Source organism: Anastrepha obliqua, chromosome 3 (assembly GCF_027943255.1).
Source record: "Anastrepha obliqua isolate idAnaObli1 chromosome 3, idAnaObli1_1.0, whole genome shotgun sequence".
NCBI lineage: Eukaryota > Metazoa > Arthropoda > Insecta > Diptera > Tephritidae > Anastrepha > Anastrepha obliqua.
The window spans coordinates 143616021-143631311 of record NC_072894.1 but is presented as its reverse complement, the minus strand read 5'-3'; the positions used below and the strand labels follow the sequence as shown (position 1 = coordinate 143631311).

Here is a 15291-nt window from a genome sequence, read left to right as displayed (position 1 = left end):
AACTGAGTAATCTCCAACGGAGGATGTGTAATCTCAATATACATATGTATGTATATGTACTTATGTACATATGTATGCATGTATAATTGCCAATATGAATGATCGTACAGTTGCCTTTATAAGTGCCATTAGTGTATTGTAAAACTTAATAGAGGATAATATTCTTTGTACCTGTAAACAATATTTATATAACTGCAAAAGTGCTTAATTGTGTGTTCATTTGTTGTTTGTTAAAATTAAAATTTGGTTACAAATGCATATCCTACATCGAACCAGTGACCACCAGTTCGAGGACCAGAAATTCATGATGGTGAGTTTAAAAACATATAAAATCATTTGATAACTTTGCCTGCATGCCTACAAGCCTAGATTAATTGAGATTTCTTTGAAAAATACCCAGTTGTATTTTAGTCATTCCAATACCCAATGCTTCAAACCATGTATCAGGCACAAATGCAGATTTTTAATAAAGTTATGGCGGTTGTCGTAACCCAATGGATTTTTGCGCGCCCATTATTCGCTAGGCCCCGGGGTCGAAAAAACGGTGAGCATAAAACTATAGGTCCCTCCATTTGTGCAACAACATCACGATGACACCGTAAATTGGAGAACGGGTTCATTCCATCCAAGGCTGTCGGCTCCAGAACTGCAAAGTAATAGACACGAACACATACATAAATTTATTGTAAACAATTGTAAAACAAAGATATGGGCAGAAATTTGTGATATTTAATTTATGTTAACTACGATATAACTTCTTTTGTTTTTATACCTATATTAGCTGCTCAAACCCGGTGTCACCCACGCAAATTATAACATTAACTATAAGGATGAATTTCCAAATACTTTTATTGCAACACTTAATGATAAACTATACCCTTTGTCTTTCCGTCCAGAGATAAACCAAAACCGACTCTCGAGCACGCCATGGGCAAACAGGGCATTTCTAGGATTACTTCACACTCTTCTAACGATAGGTTTTGCGTTTTATTAATCGTCATAACGAACCGGAAACTGTACACGTATAAATGGATATGCCGAATTGTTTGGAATTCTCGGGATTAAAACATTTTCTTCTTCTTTCCGCCAATCCTTCCTATAAGGTTGTTCATTAATTCCTATTCAATTACACTATTTTGGCTGATTCAGGTTGCGCAATATGAGCTTTAAATCGTGTGGTGACATTCCGGCCTTAGCTGAATGAAACGAGTATGAAACGCCAAATTATAGAAAAAGTTCTTTCTAATACCGGTCGCCCACGGCGTTTCCAGGCAAACTTCCGAGTGTTTATCCGAAATGCTTTTTGGAAGGTTTTCATGAAGATATTTTTCGTAGAGAATGAGATTCGGAGGTTTGCCATTGCCATTCATTTTTCAAATGTTCATTTCTTCCTCCTTTGGCTAAATTTTCTTGTGGTTATGCTCGTCGTTTGTTCCTATAGGCTATAGCAACCATCCTTATGTCAACCGTGCTGAAATTAGGTAGAATATATGAATTAGCCACCCCCGTAGTCTCCCTCCTTAACGTGAGTAGAACTTCAGGTGTGGGCTGTTTAGAGCGGTGGAGATTTATTTGGAGGCCTTACACCCCATTAGGAACATTAGTGTGACCTTGGTTACTATTTCCACTCCCATGTTATTCTCTGCCTTCTTATTTATTTGGAAGGATCAGTTCATAACCATTAGCGTCAAGCTTCGTGCTCGTTTGAAACACTTCCCAATAAGGTATTTGTGTGATGTGAGGACAACTTTTCATGCTCTTGCCTGTCGTCATAGTTTCGGTCCCCAATATCACATGCTCTCGTTCGTTAGATACAGTTGGACCTTAATTGCTGCTCTGTACAGGTCGAGAACTTTTTGTCCAATTTTGATAGGCCTGGAAACTCTAGTAGTATAACAAAATCAAATCACTGAGCGGGCGGAGCGATGACATCGGGTAATATTCGTCGCAAAATTGTAACTTATTATTAATTAAGTTATAAGTATATGGTATTTCCCGAATATAAGTACCACCTAAAATACACATGGTTCGATGTTTATAAAAAGGAAGTGCTTATATGAAACTCCTCGGTTATAAGCATTACCGGCACATCTAATTGAACAATAACATTTCTTAAATTAAATAAATTTCCATTTAAAACAAGAATAAATTGAGATTTCATTAATATAAATATATGTCTTCGCAACAAATATCAAGTGCCCAGAGTTTATTGATCTCTGTCTTTGAGTTTCAGAGCTACCAGTTATACTGAATTTTGGTTCATTCGTTAGTTCTACATATTTACACTATGTATGAATTCGTTAGTTAGTAGCTTTAAAAGAGCCTGCCATTTTCGACTGAGTGTTTAATGCAGCGAGGAAGATAAACTCTACTCAATATTAACCATATCAACATCTTCACCATAAAATTATTTATAGGGATAAGTGCAAAATTAAATTTCAGTGCTATAAGCGGAACTTTGACCAATTTTTCGTTGCTTGTAATCGAGAAATAAAATACCATATATGTATTGATTTTCGCAAATAAATTGTGTTTGAATATTGACATGGCTTTCTCAAATTAAGAACAAAAAATAATACAGAAAAATGTGTTTAATAATTAAAGATAACGCTGCTCTTAAATTGTTTGCTTTTAAGTCGAATACTTGATAAAAATGTACTGAGTCGATGAGTCGGCGAAGATGCCTCAAAAACCCCGAACCTTCGAAAGAAATCTGCCGAAAATTTTATGAATGGCTCTTTTCCGTGCCTGAAAAACTTTCGAGGTAGATTAGTCGCGAAAACAAACTCGAAAACTCGTTCGTAAATTTCAGTTCTGTCTTTATATACGAATCTTCTTCGAACTACTTAAAAGAAACGGTAGCAAGATCTGGGTCCTTGGAAATTTCAGTTTACTTATTGTATAAAAATTTATTGGAGCGGGCGCCCAATGCAGTGATATCTTACGAGCAAAAAAGTGATTTCTTGTCGATAACAACTAATTGGCACGGGAATCTTTTCCAAGTACAAAATTACAATAATCGATGGAGAATTCGAATAGGACTTTTTGTGTGTTCTTCGTAAGGCAATTATCTGTCAACAGAACTCAATGCACACATCACTTGCAGAAGATTACAATGCAAATTAACCAGATATGAACGTTACTGCCAATGATTGACACCTTTGCGTATAATAGATATGTATGCACGAGTATGTAAACCACTATAAACGACCTATCAGCTGAATTCACGCAAAAACAATTACTGTCTGTTTGCAGGACTCATTTAAATGTATGTATATATGGATGTAAATAAATTTGTACACTTGAGTGTACGCTTCCTCTTGTGTGTATATGCTTAGGAAAAATTTTACATATTAATCTTACGAAAAAAAAAAACAAAAAACGTAGGAAGGCTAAATTTGGTCCGGACCGAACTTGATAAGCCCGCGCTTATTTTCCTAAAATTCAGTTTAGCATGGATGTTTATTTTTGGAATCCGGCAAACTAATAGGCAGAGAGATTTATAGTTTGTAGCATCAGAGGGATGGGCGGAAATTTATCCGATCTCTATAATAATTATGCCGAATTTAAATGAAATAGGATGCAATACTTGCACCAACTTAGGGAGAGTTTTATTAAGTCGATATCGGGCATTTAACCAAATATGTCGTGACACCAGCCATTTTTTCAACTTCTAATTAGGACGTATTTGTTTTCTATGATTTATTATTTGTATCCCATTTGAATAATTTTGGTTTTTTATAACAGAGATGTTATTCTTTTCTGAAAATTACCGTTATATGGGAATTGGACTTCGTTATTGGCCTATTGAGCTTGGATAAATAGCACTATGTGTACCAAGTTTCCTTGAAATATATGAATTTTTGCTCGAGTTTTCGTGCGCACGGATGGACGGACAGACATTGCCAAATCGACCCCACGATTATGAGAATTTCGGTATATATATGTCTTTGTCTGTATCTATCTCGATATCTTTATTATTTCCCCTTCCTAAGCTTGGAACACCTTTGAGCACAACTGTGTAATAAAATAAAGTGATGCTAGTCAAGTGGTGTTTGTTGGTATGACAATTATGCTCATTTTATCTTCATAACAACCAGATTAAGAATTGCTTTGAAATCAAGACATGTTCGAAACACTGTTACACTTGTCCCCGCTCTTTGCAGTTTTCATTTAATTTAATTTAAAGTTCCATTATTTAAAACAAATTCAATAATAAGTGCAATATCCATATATTCTGAGATTATGTGGAATATATATTAAATAACGGAAATAATCCTAACAAAGTAGTATGAAAATGCCTCCACTTGATCTCTTTTATGCCTAGAAAAAATTCTACGGAAAAGGAGGCGGCAAACAGCTCGCGATCATGTGTTAGAAAAAATATGGGCTGCTCCAATTCGTAATCTGTAGCATAAATTTGCAGTGCTAGAAAGCTGTAGGTGACGCGAAGGCAATTATTAATACCCGTGCGACGCTGTGTATACAATTTTGGGAAGTCTTTGTTGCTTCTAAGTCCATTAGCCATATTCTATAGTTAAGTTTGTGGTAAACGGAACTCGAATCTCTGTTGCAATAATTTCAAACTTTGGACAGGTTCTTAAAAACCTTTTCATCAGGAATATATCCATGCTGACTAACGGACACCCAGACATTTGCCAAAATTATTTTTTAAATTGTAATTTTTAATCGATTGCTTTGAGGATGAAACTGAATGCAAGTGGTATTTCAAAAGCTAGGAGTTCCCAGAAATTCCAGTTTTTTACTGCAGTTTTGATACTACACTACAAGAATGTGAAAAAATCCCGTGCAGATAAGTAATGTGGTGATATGATTGGCTTAATTCACCTACTATACGCCTGACCTCCAAATTCGCGATGGCGCCGACAATTTCAACAGATCTAATTTGCAGCTAATGCGTGAATAGAAAATTTACTGCTTACTTTATTAGGATTAGGAGCTCATGCTTCTGCTGACAATTCGCGAAGGTTTGCAATTAAGTTGCTTAGATCTGCTTTCAACTGTCTCATAATTTTTTGTTCTAAGGGATAGCGAACGTAACTATCGAGAGACATGACTGTTGCCGCATTGTAGTCCTCCATAGTAGTCTAGTCATTATAGTAAGTTCACCTCGGAATTACTTACTTTGAAATTTAATATTTGCGTACACCCTACCATATGTAGGTTTTGAGACAACTATTATAGTGTCAATATACAAGTATTTACGACTTACAGCTGGGTATCTCGAATTCCGAGATTCTTACCTAGTTTAAGCTTAAATGACTGAACTATAGCAGCTGATCAAACCTAGCGCCTTGGCTATGGTTGGTTAGAGTGGTGATTCAGCCAGAATCCAACTAGCGCTTCCGCACCATTTTGTTGCCACATCCTCGTTACCAAATTGTTTAACAGTTATTTGCAGCAGGACTATATCCAGTCTGTGCGGTTTAGGAACCTTATTAGGTTGTTGACGTCTAAGCCAGACAGTTGCTCGAGACTATCGAACAGCGGTTTGCCCAGGGTTAACATTCTGTCCTTCCATAGGGCAGGGCCTTGACTATACTTATACAAAAAAATTTGTGTATTGACTGGTAACAGAGCGAGTGCTCTCAAATACGCGGATCTCAGCTAAAGATCTCGTGTAGAAATTGCGGGGGCCATTTGCTTTCCAGCTCTAAGTCAGTTAGCAGTTTATCGAACCGAAGATCGGTACTATCAGAGATCCGCGCCAAAAATTGAGTTTTGAGGTTTTACTCTTAAAACGTCGGCAAGGCATCATGGAGAGGACAATATTATACTTTCCAACATTGGATGTGGTCTCGAACGATTAAAAAATTGCTTCGACTTGTGATATCTCAGTTCAGAAAGGGTGCATCTTACATTGCGATACAAGCTTGACCTCTGTTGTTAGCAACCCGAAATAAATTAGAATACTCATAAGGTATTTTCAGTGGCTTGTGATGTATCTATAGTTGTCTTGATTTAAAACTGAGAGATGCTAAAGAGGCTCGACTTAGTGAGGCTAAAATAAAAAAAGGGTTATAGAATTGTTTGTATTCAAACTTTTAGTTTTGCGCCCTTGTACGGCTTTTGTTTTACATAAATTAAGTGCACACCATGTTGTATAGTTTCAAATGCCGTCGAAAACACTATCATCGCCATTTTGGCGGAAACTACGGGAACGTCATATTCTGAATTTTGCTCACTGCTTTCTAAATCATTTTATGCAATATCACTTCACTTCACTTTCACTTAAATAACTTGTAGTCCCTAGTTCATAATCAAAATTAATAAATTCCCTGAATGCATGGAGTTAATTTGGCTTTTAAAGAATCGTATACAATGCTGGTATGCTTATTAATTCGAAGCTACTTACATATCACTGGTATACTTGGCGAAGTCAGGAAAAGCAAGAAAATACTTTTAGATAGTAGACTTAGCAATGTTTCGCCAAGCCATACTCGTATTCATTGCAACATTCATTTTGTTTTCCTCATTTTTCACTGCGCTTATTAGATAAGCTTATACAATAATGTAAATTGTAGCAAAAACACAAAACATCCATCGAGGATGACTGAATGAAAACATCAATAAAGTGAGAGAAAAGTTAATCAATAACCGTAAATTAACCATCAGAGAGCTGGCAGAGGGCTTGAACATTGCTTCGGGAGATTGTAGTTAATGATTTGGGTTTGCGCCGAGTTGCTGCAAAGTTGGTTCCAAAAGATCTGAATTTCTTGCAAAAAAGAGACCGAGTTGATACGAGTATCGCCAAGACATGATTTCCAAGGCTGAATCCGACCCAACGTTCATCAAACGCATGAGTACAATACGCAATCGAGACATCAGGTGAGTGAATGGAGAGCTCCGAATAAACCAAGCCCAAAAAAATTACGTCGTCTTTAGTCAAAAAAGAAAGCGTTGCGCACAATTTTTATGGATTACAACGGTATTATACACCAGGTATTACATGGCAAATTTCAGCGTGATATGTCCCATAGTTTGTGACTTTTTCCTGTTTCCCAAGCTCAAGTTGCCGCTCCGTGGAAAACATTTTGAGACAATTGAAGTCATAAAAGGGAATTCGAAGAACACACTCGAGCTTGACTTGTTTACAGTAGCACAGAAAACAAACTATGTGACATATCAAGCTGAAATTTGCCATGTAAGCTTATAACAGTCCTACCAAAAAACAAAAAATTTATTTTTGCCATATGTCATTCGCGGACCGTTTTATTGATACCGTCTCGTTCATATTTGAGCAGAAGTTACATTGTGACGAGCCTATTAGTTGTGTGCAATGTTATAGACTGCAGTGCGTTTTACTTTTGACAACGCACATTTCTCCGATTTGATTCTCTTTATACTATAACTCAACTTGACCTAAAAACAAATTTTTAGCATTATTTTCTTACATTTTGCGTACTGCTCCGTCACACTTTGCTGGCGGGAAATTAATTTCAAAATTTCATCGCATTCTTCCTTTCTCAATAATTTTTTCCAACAAATCACAAAACAAATTTTTGTAAACGTTTACAAAAATCTTCTACGTACTCATAAAACAATGGGTTTCTTCTATTCGCCATTTCCCCGCTCGCTATCTCTATGCTTAATTAACTTGACGAAAAATTTGCATACGAAAGCGACAGTAAAGTTATCGAGTAAGATCCGCCGCTGGCGAGTATGGTTATACCTCATTTGACTGGAAAAACGTACTGCCTTATGGTGCTCACAGTCACCAAGGTAAACGCAGGCCCGTGTCAGATGACACGATGAAACTAATGAAAGCCCCATGTAAATGAATTTTCACCATCCTTCCGTTCCGTAGTATTGTAGGATTTTGGATAGTTTCCATAGAATCGTGTCAGCTGATTGGCCTCTCATCACATAGTGTTGCCAAACAGTACATTTCGAAACCATTGACAAAATAAACTTAGAAAACTTATAATTTTTATTAAAATAACTTAAAAACAATGTGAATAATGTTAATTATATGTGACTGAACTATTTGCATTTGGTGGTTTTTGACTTTGGCATATTATGCAATGAAAAAATTTAACTGATAATGAAAAATTGTAACTGATAACGCCATTGCCTGCCGAGGTGCGACTGTTATTAGAAAAAACTTTTTCTTCATTTTGGTGTTGTACCGTGGTACATGTGCACATTTTTCTTATCTTCTATTTTCTATCCTCCTTAGAAACACTGGTATGTATTTTACGTGCAAATTAAACACAGCGAGAAAATGTCCCACCCGATCATGATCACAATACCAAAAGTAGTGAAAGTTTCCGTTTTGGCTATCCAGTTTAAGCCCAGCCGACGTTTTTTCATTCACTACAAAACCATCGAGGCGTGCACAAGTTTAAAAATTATAATGCGCTAAAACAAGTCAATGCGACAATAAGTATATATAGGGTGGGCCATGTAAAATTTGCTTTTTGAATCGGCTATAAAAAAAAACTAATCAAATTTTTTCAATCTTTTTTTTTAGTTTGAAGGCTGAACATTGTCATTTATGAATGCTTGAAAAATAAATTATAAATAATATGAATAACTAGTTTAGACAATATTTTATGAGCTCATTTTCGTGGTTTGTGATCTCGCTTAATATTAATAATTCTTTCTTTTTAGTGACTAGCAACATTAAAGAAATACATCGGAAAAAATAACTCAAGCCATATAAAAACTAATGCTCAATAAAATTTGAAACTGAAAATTAAATGGTTTGAAAAATAGCTGCTATGCAATTTTAAAATATCAAATAATATTTTCAATTAATCCATGTGTGCTTGAGAATGCCTTATTATATTATTATTAATTTTCGTAACCTAAAGTGTCGATTTCCAGCCATGCTGAGCGGTTCTCTTAAAATTAAAAACCATGGACTTCAAATAAATCGGTGCTGGGTTAAGAATTTTATGTGTAAAAAAGCATTTCCATCAAAAACACTCATCTTCGCAGTAGAAAAGTATTAGAATACATCAATCAAAGTAAGAATAAAATTCTGATTAAAATGCTTTTAGGAGTCGCGAATATAGTTATACGTATATAATTGTGTTCTTACCATATACTTGTACCGTAAACAAATAAACGTCGTTATACTAAAAGTCGGTAAGCAAAATTTTAATAGTTAAATTTACCAATTAGTTGGCGACTTAGTTGGCATTTAATTAGGAACATATGTACACATTTAATGTTATCATACAAATAGCAAATAAATTGAAACAAAATAATTAAAAAAATGAAAAATTTGGTCATGACATAACTTTATATACCTGGGAACATTTTGGTGAAATTCCATTTGGACCGGCTATTAATTTTTGGGAGCAAAAAAACTCTAGACAATGGGAGTTATAGCTTGTAGCATTAGAAGCACGGACGGATATTTTGCTCTAACATACAAAAAGTGGTCGTGGTTTTTATCCGATCTCAATACTATTAATGCCGAATCTATAAGTAAATAAACTAAAGAGCGATTTGTGTAGCAGGTTTAGGCGAGTTTTATTAAGTCGAAAATATAGTTTGCAGATTTCATAACCTATTGCAATATTACCTAACAATGTGAAAATTTGAACTTCAAAAACTTACAACCATAAACGATAAGAATATGTGTGTGTAAAAGATATATACAGCCAGCTCTGCTTTTATACGGTAGAAACGTTCGTTAGAAATGCGCGCAAAAAAATCGTGTAAAGAAATACATGCAACAGAGGTAAATTTGGAGATATGTTAGGTTCCACAACTTTGAAAAATCGTGTAAGATTAATAAAATTGTAAATATTTTCCCAAAAAGCCATGTAAAAGAAGAAATACTGCAATATGTATTCCATAATTATTTTTAAAACAAAACCAATTTAATTTTATTATAAAAACAACTTAAATTAGTGTACAGTGAAAATTCAATCCATAAGCACAAAATATAAAAATTCATATTCAAATAAGGGGGAAAAATCAAGTCTGCAGCTATTCATCCCTACTATATAACAAGCGTCCGCGTTTATTACGGACTGTACCAAAAATGATATCATCAGTAGGTACCATATGTCAGATGCTATGTCAGATATTTCCAACCCATCTGTATTCAAATTATCATTTTTTCGTTGTAAGTCTATTATAAGCCATTGTTTTGTACTTTCTTCCGTTGGGAATACAAGGTGGCGCAAAATTAATCAGCCTAGGTCAATCACATTTGACACTTGTGAACTAGACAGTTCAGTATACAAACAGAAAAGCAATGGAGAGTGTAAAGGTCACTTAATGATTTCCATCCCTAAAAATTATTTATTTTATTCAGTAAAAAAATTATTCATAAACAAAATTGGATGATTAATTTCGCGCCACATTGTACAATACTTGTTGTCCAGCTAGACGCGACCTAAAGATCACATTGAAATTTTGAGGCTCAGTTGGACTTGGTTAGTTCCAAAATGTACTTATTGCTAATATCTAACACGGAAAATGTTAAACGTAATAAAACATCCTTTTGGAATTATGTTTTGTTTAGAAAAACATTTTGCATTTAGAAATTCGTGCATGAACAAAAATTTCGTGTAAAAAATATTTGTAATAACAGTATTATAATAACATAAAATTTATAATATATGATAACAGTGTTATTTCAAAACGATGTTAAGAGAGAGTTGTGTGTACAATTAAAAGCAAGTCTAGAAGAGTTAATCTATTTGAAAATGTACATATTTATTACAAAATAAGCAAAAAACTCAAGGTATAATTGTTTTAAATCAAAAGGTTAAAATTCACAGCGTAGCGAAATTTTTTAGGCTTTCGATCAATTAATATGTCAGACCATACACAGATGTAATTTGAATAATTTTGCATATTTGTCCGATGTTGGAGGACTTTATGGGAAAATTGCAGCACCAAGCAAAACAGGGTATTTTTTACTACGCAACTTCTGCTCTGTTTTTTACCAAATTGCGTTTGCATCCCACATAATGCCACTGCACGCAAACCGCTCAATTCCCATAAATTATATTCGGCAACGCATCACGCGACTCAATCTTTTGATTGCCACTTTTTATATTTACTAACTGCTTGTTTATTACGTTTGTGGGCGATGACTTTTGCTTTGTTGCTTAAGTTATTTTTTCTTTCTTTTATACGTTTATGGCAAAATTACCTACATAGAATGAATTCTTGATGCTGGAGACTTACGGCGTGCAGTTTAAATTCCTAACAATTTTTCTGAGAACCGAAAAGGGATACCGTATAATTTGACTAATTGAATGGGGGTGGATTTTATTCGCACACATGCAAGTGCCCTGTTAACCGTATGAGTGTCTACACAACAACAAAACATAGAGCACATGTGTGTGTATGAAAGTAACAATTTATAAAGGATGGGATTGCACGCATTTGACTTAGAAAGCAAAACAATATGCAACAGTATTTTCAGTTAAGTTAAACAATTAAAGAAGTGTCTAAATTGGGCTGAATCGAACTTTTTGCTTTTTCAGTAAACTTGGGATAGACCTTTAAACTTTTAAAGACCTTTTACTTTTACTGCAAATGAGTAGTAAAGTCCTCTCTCGACGAAAAAAACGAACACTCTATAAAGCTCTCATCATGCCCGTCCTAACGTATGGCGTCACTTGGAATGTTTGAGAGAAAGATTCTGCGAAAGATTTTTGAACCTTTGCACGTTGGGGACGGCGAGTATCGCAGGCGATGGAACCACATAGAGATAGCGAATAAAGATCCAGCAGCTACGTAGTCTGGGTCATATCGTCCGAATGGAAACAAACGCTCCGGCTCTGAAAGTATTCGACGCGGTACCAACTGGTGGTTGCAGAGGAAGAGGAAGGCTTACTCTACGTTGAAAAGATCAAGTGGAGAAGGGCATGTCTTAATTTGGTGTTTCCAACTGGCGCCGGTTAGCAAAAGAAAGAACCGCTGCCGCGCACCCGATCAAATCGTGTAAGCGGTTATCGCACCAATCAAGAAGAAGAAAAACTTTGGTAAAAATATACTCATTTTTTATATTTATACAGTTCGCTTTGAAAAACTCAATGAAATTTGTGATGTGGTATAAGCAAGGTTGGACATTTTTGCACTACCACTAAATTCCATTACCACTGTCTATTCAGTGGTAGTTAAAATGCTAAATCCATTATAACTGAAAATTTAGTGATAATCAAACAAAAATTAACTATCACTAAGCTTTCAGTGATGCATTTTCAATAAACTTTGAGTGGTACATACATCCATATATATGTATATGGGCAATATCACTGGCTTATAAGGAAAAGCTGCCAAGTCCAATTCTCAGCAAACGTTAAGACGTGTCATTTTTTTTAGAATTTGCCGCGGTAACGGATGCCCGTCGTAAGAGGCGGCTAAAATCTACACCTCAGCCTGTTATATACTATATACAGTAGAAGCCCGATAAGTACAATTGGAAAATTTCAGCAATGATTGCACTTAGCGAAAAATTGCACTTTTGCGAATTTCTCCTGTGGATCGAGGAATACCTAGGGAAAAATATTTTAACTCTATTCAATGCAATTAATGAGCTCAAAAGGTCGATATTCAAGAAAAATGAACACATATTTATTGAAATTAATACGAAGAGATCAATGCGGAAGGGCATATGAGTGTGTGCTCCAAAATTCAATTATTTTTTTTGGAAAAGCTTTGTTATTTTCGATTGCGTTTTCTCGTAACACTTTTCAAGTGCTTTTGATCGGATATCATGCAAACAAGCGATCTGATTGAATGACAGTACATCGTTCTGTTCACCCCATTTCAAAATTGTATTGACACAGCCAAAAATCGATTCATGCTGGACTTTTTCGGTTGTTTCTTCTTGAGTAGTATCTTCGGGTTCATTGGCTTCACTATCACCTTCATCTATTCCTAATTCCAAAACCCAATTGCGGATTTCATCTGTGTCTGCTTCACCCACATAGTTTTCGACCATCTCATTTAACCGTTGTAATCCTCCAACAAGAAGGGGGTCGTCAATTTCGATATCCAATGGCATATCGTCTGGATTAGATTCAATAATCGCGTCAACTGTTGGGCTTGTACCCAATACGCTTTTCCAGCATTTAGCGATCGTTTCAGGGAGCAATTTCCCCCATGCTTGGCTCAACATGATCACGGCGGTTTTCAAATCAATTTTCTTCAATAGTTCATGTAATGAAGAATCTTTTTCACTAATTATGGTTTCCATTAGCAATGTTTTGTATTGAATTTTTGTCAAGTTAATAACACCAATTGGCCGGAAAAAAACATCACTTCCATCTCACCACAAACTAATTCTTCTTCGGGCGGATGAGATGGGGCTTGATCCAGCAAGAGTAATGCTGTGGGTGGAACATCATTTTCTTTGGCGAATTTTTTCACTTCTTCGACAAAATTATCAAAAGAACCACTTTTTGAAAATATCCCGCATCATCCAAGCAGTCTTGTTGCTAGCATAATTCACCGGTAGACGAAAATTTTTAAAACAACGCAGATTCATAGATTTGCCGATCGTTAATGGTTTTATTTTTGGCTGCCATCACCATTTGCACACAAAAGAACACTGATTCGATCTTTTGAAACTTTGTTGCCTGGAGCACTCTTTTCATCTTTCGAAGCGTAGGTTTTATTTGGCAAAAGTTTCCAAAAGAGCCCCGTTTCATCAGCATTATATATTTGTGATGTTACATATCCTTTTTCAGCGATTTTCGCCGTCAATTTTTCCTTAAATGGCTCAATGGTTTCTGGATCACAAGATAATGATTCACCAGTCACAGTCAAATAGCGAAGTCCGAAGCGTTTCTTGAATCGCGAAAACCATCCATCACTTGCATTGAATTATTCTCCATCCTTTTTATTTCATCAAATATTTTTAATGCTTTGCTTTTCAATATCAAGCTAGAAACAGGAGCATTTCGTCGCCGCTGATTCATGAAAAACTGGTACAAACGCTTCTCGAGCTCTGGATGATGCAAGATCTCGTTGTTTAACGCCTTTTTCAATTTTTTGGAGAATCTCATCTCTTTCTTTCAATGTAAGAAAATGTAGATTCTTTTTCACTTTTCCCATGATTTTATTTGATGAAAGCAAAAAAAAAATGATTCAAACTCCGAACGATTGTTTAAATCTCAAGAACCAGTTTGAAACTAACGCGTGTTGAATGTCACAAACGATTCGATGCCATATTTTATGATATCAGCGCTACAATCTTACAGTTATTTGTAAAAATCAAAAATCACAAAGCCTGAGAACAGTGTTTTTGGTCGCAATAATTCCGAGAACTATAACTGTGCATAGCTATAAAGCTGTGTCTTCGCGCGTGATGAACGCAAATACATTGCCGTATTAAGTAAAAAATTTCTTCGAACAAGAATTCTTTTGCGCCCGAAAATTGCAATTTTTTATTGCTCTTTTCGAGTTTTCTATGGACTCAAAATCGAATTGTACTTTCCGCGAAATTGCAGTTATCGGTATTGCACTTATCGGGCTTCTACTGTATCTATATAATTGGCGCGTACACCCTTGTTTGGGTGTTTGGCCGAGCTCGTCCTCCTATTTGTGGTGTGCGTCTTGATGTTGTTCCACAGCCTGTTAGTTATGAGTTAATCTCAGCGATAACAGACTGAGCGAAAAAATTACAGAAACGGTCGTCATTGGCGCGTCCAACTACCTGGCGGTGCATCAGAATATGTTCATGAGTTTGAATTCTGATGATTTCAAATTTACTTGCTGTGCTTGTGTGTCATTCCGCATTTGTGATTTAGTCCCACGTGTAAGTGATTGTGATATAACAGAGACTCGATCTGCTTGCGTGCATATTCTTTTGATAGTCCCCTCCTATACCCAGGCAAGGTCGGTTGTAGCAAGTAACTTACCGCGGTATGCTGCTGCCGTACCTCTCTTCCACTCGGGAGATATCCGCCGCGGGTGTAGGGTGATAAAGTCTGCCGATGAGTTCTCTAAGGGTGAGTTCTCAATGCCTGGGAGGGGCTCTCGCTTGAGCTCATCCCTGCTGCGGAGATCCCTAGGAGACCAGCTTCCTCCAGCCTAAAGCTTCAGGATGGCCAAACTTAAGATCTTTCCCACGTCTGGTGCTCCGGATGGCAACATGACCTCTAGAGTAGACACTACGATCTTTTTTATGTCCAGTCGGAAGGTAAGTCTAGGGCTTGTATTCGCGTTAGGAATGCTATAAATGCCTTTCTGATCTCGTTTGGGAGGAGGTTCATGATATCACACTTTCAACTAATTCGCCTGCCATTAGGGTGATAATTGGAAAGTTTCCCGAGAAATTCCTCTTCG

The 15291-nt window shown here is 36.0% G+C and overlaps 1 protein-coding gene across 2 annotated transcripts in view; it reads left to right on the top strand.

Annotated features, from left to right (window-relative positions):
- The first annotated feature begins 253 nt into the window (after positions 1-253).
- The window catches only part of LOC129240268 (transcription factor AP-2-epsilon), a 116641-nt gene continuing 101603 nt past the window's right edge, over positions 254-15291 (top strand). For both annotated transcript variants that reach the window (XM_054875962.1, XM_054875961.1), the window contains exon 1: positions 254-310. In XM_054875962.1, the coding sequence (XP_054731937.1) occupies positions 254-310 (57 nt within the window). The remainder of the gene's footprint in view (positions 311-15291) is intronic.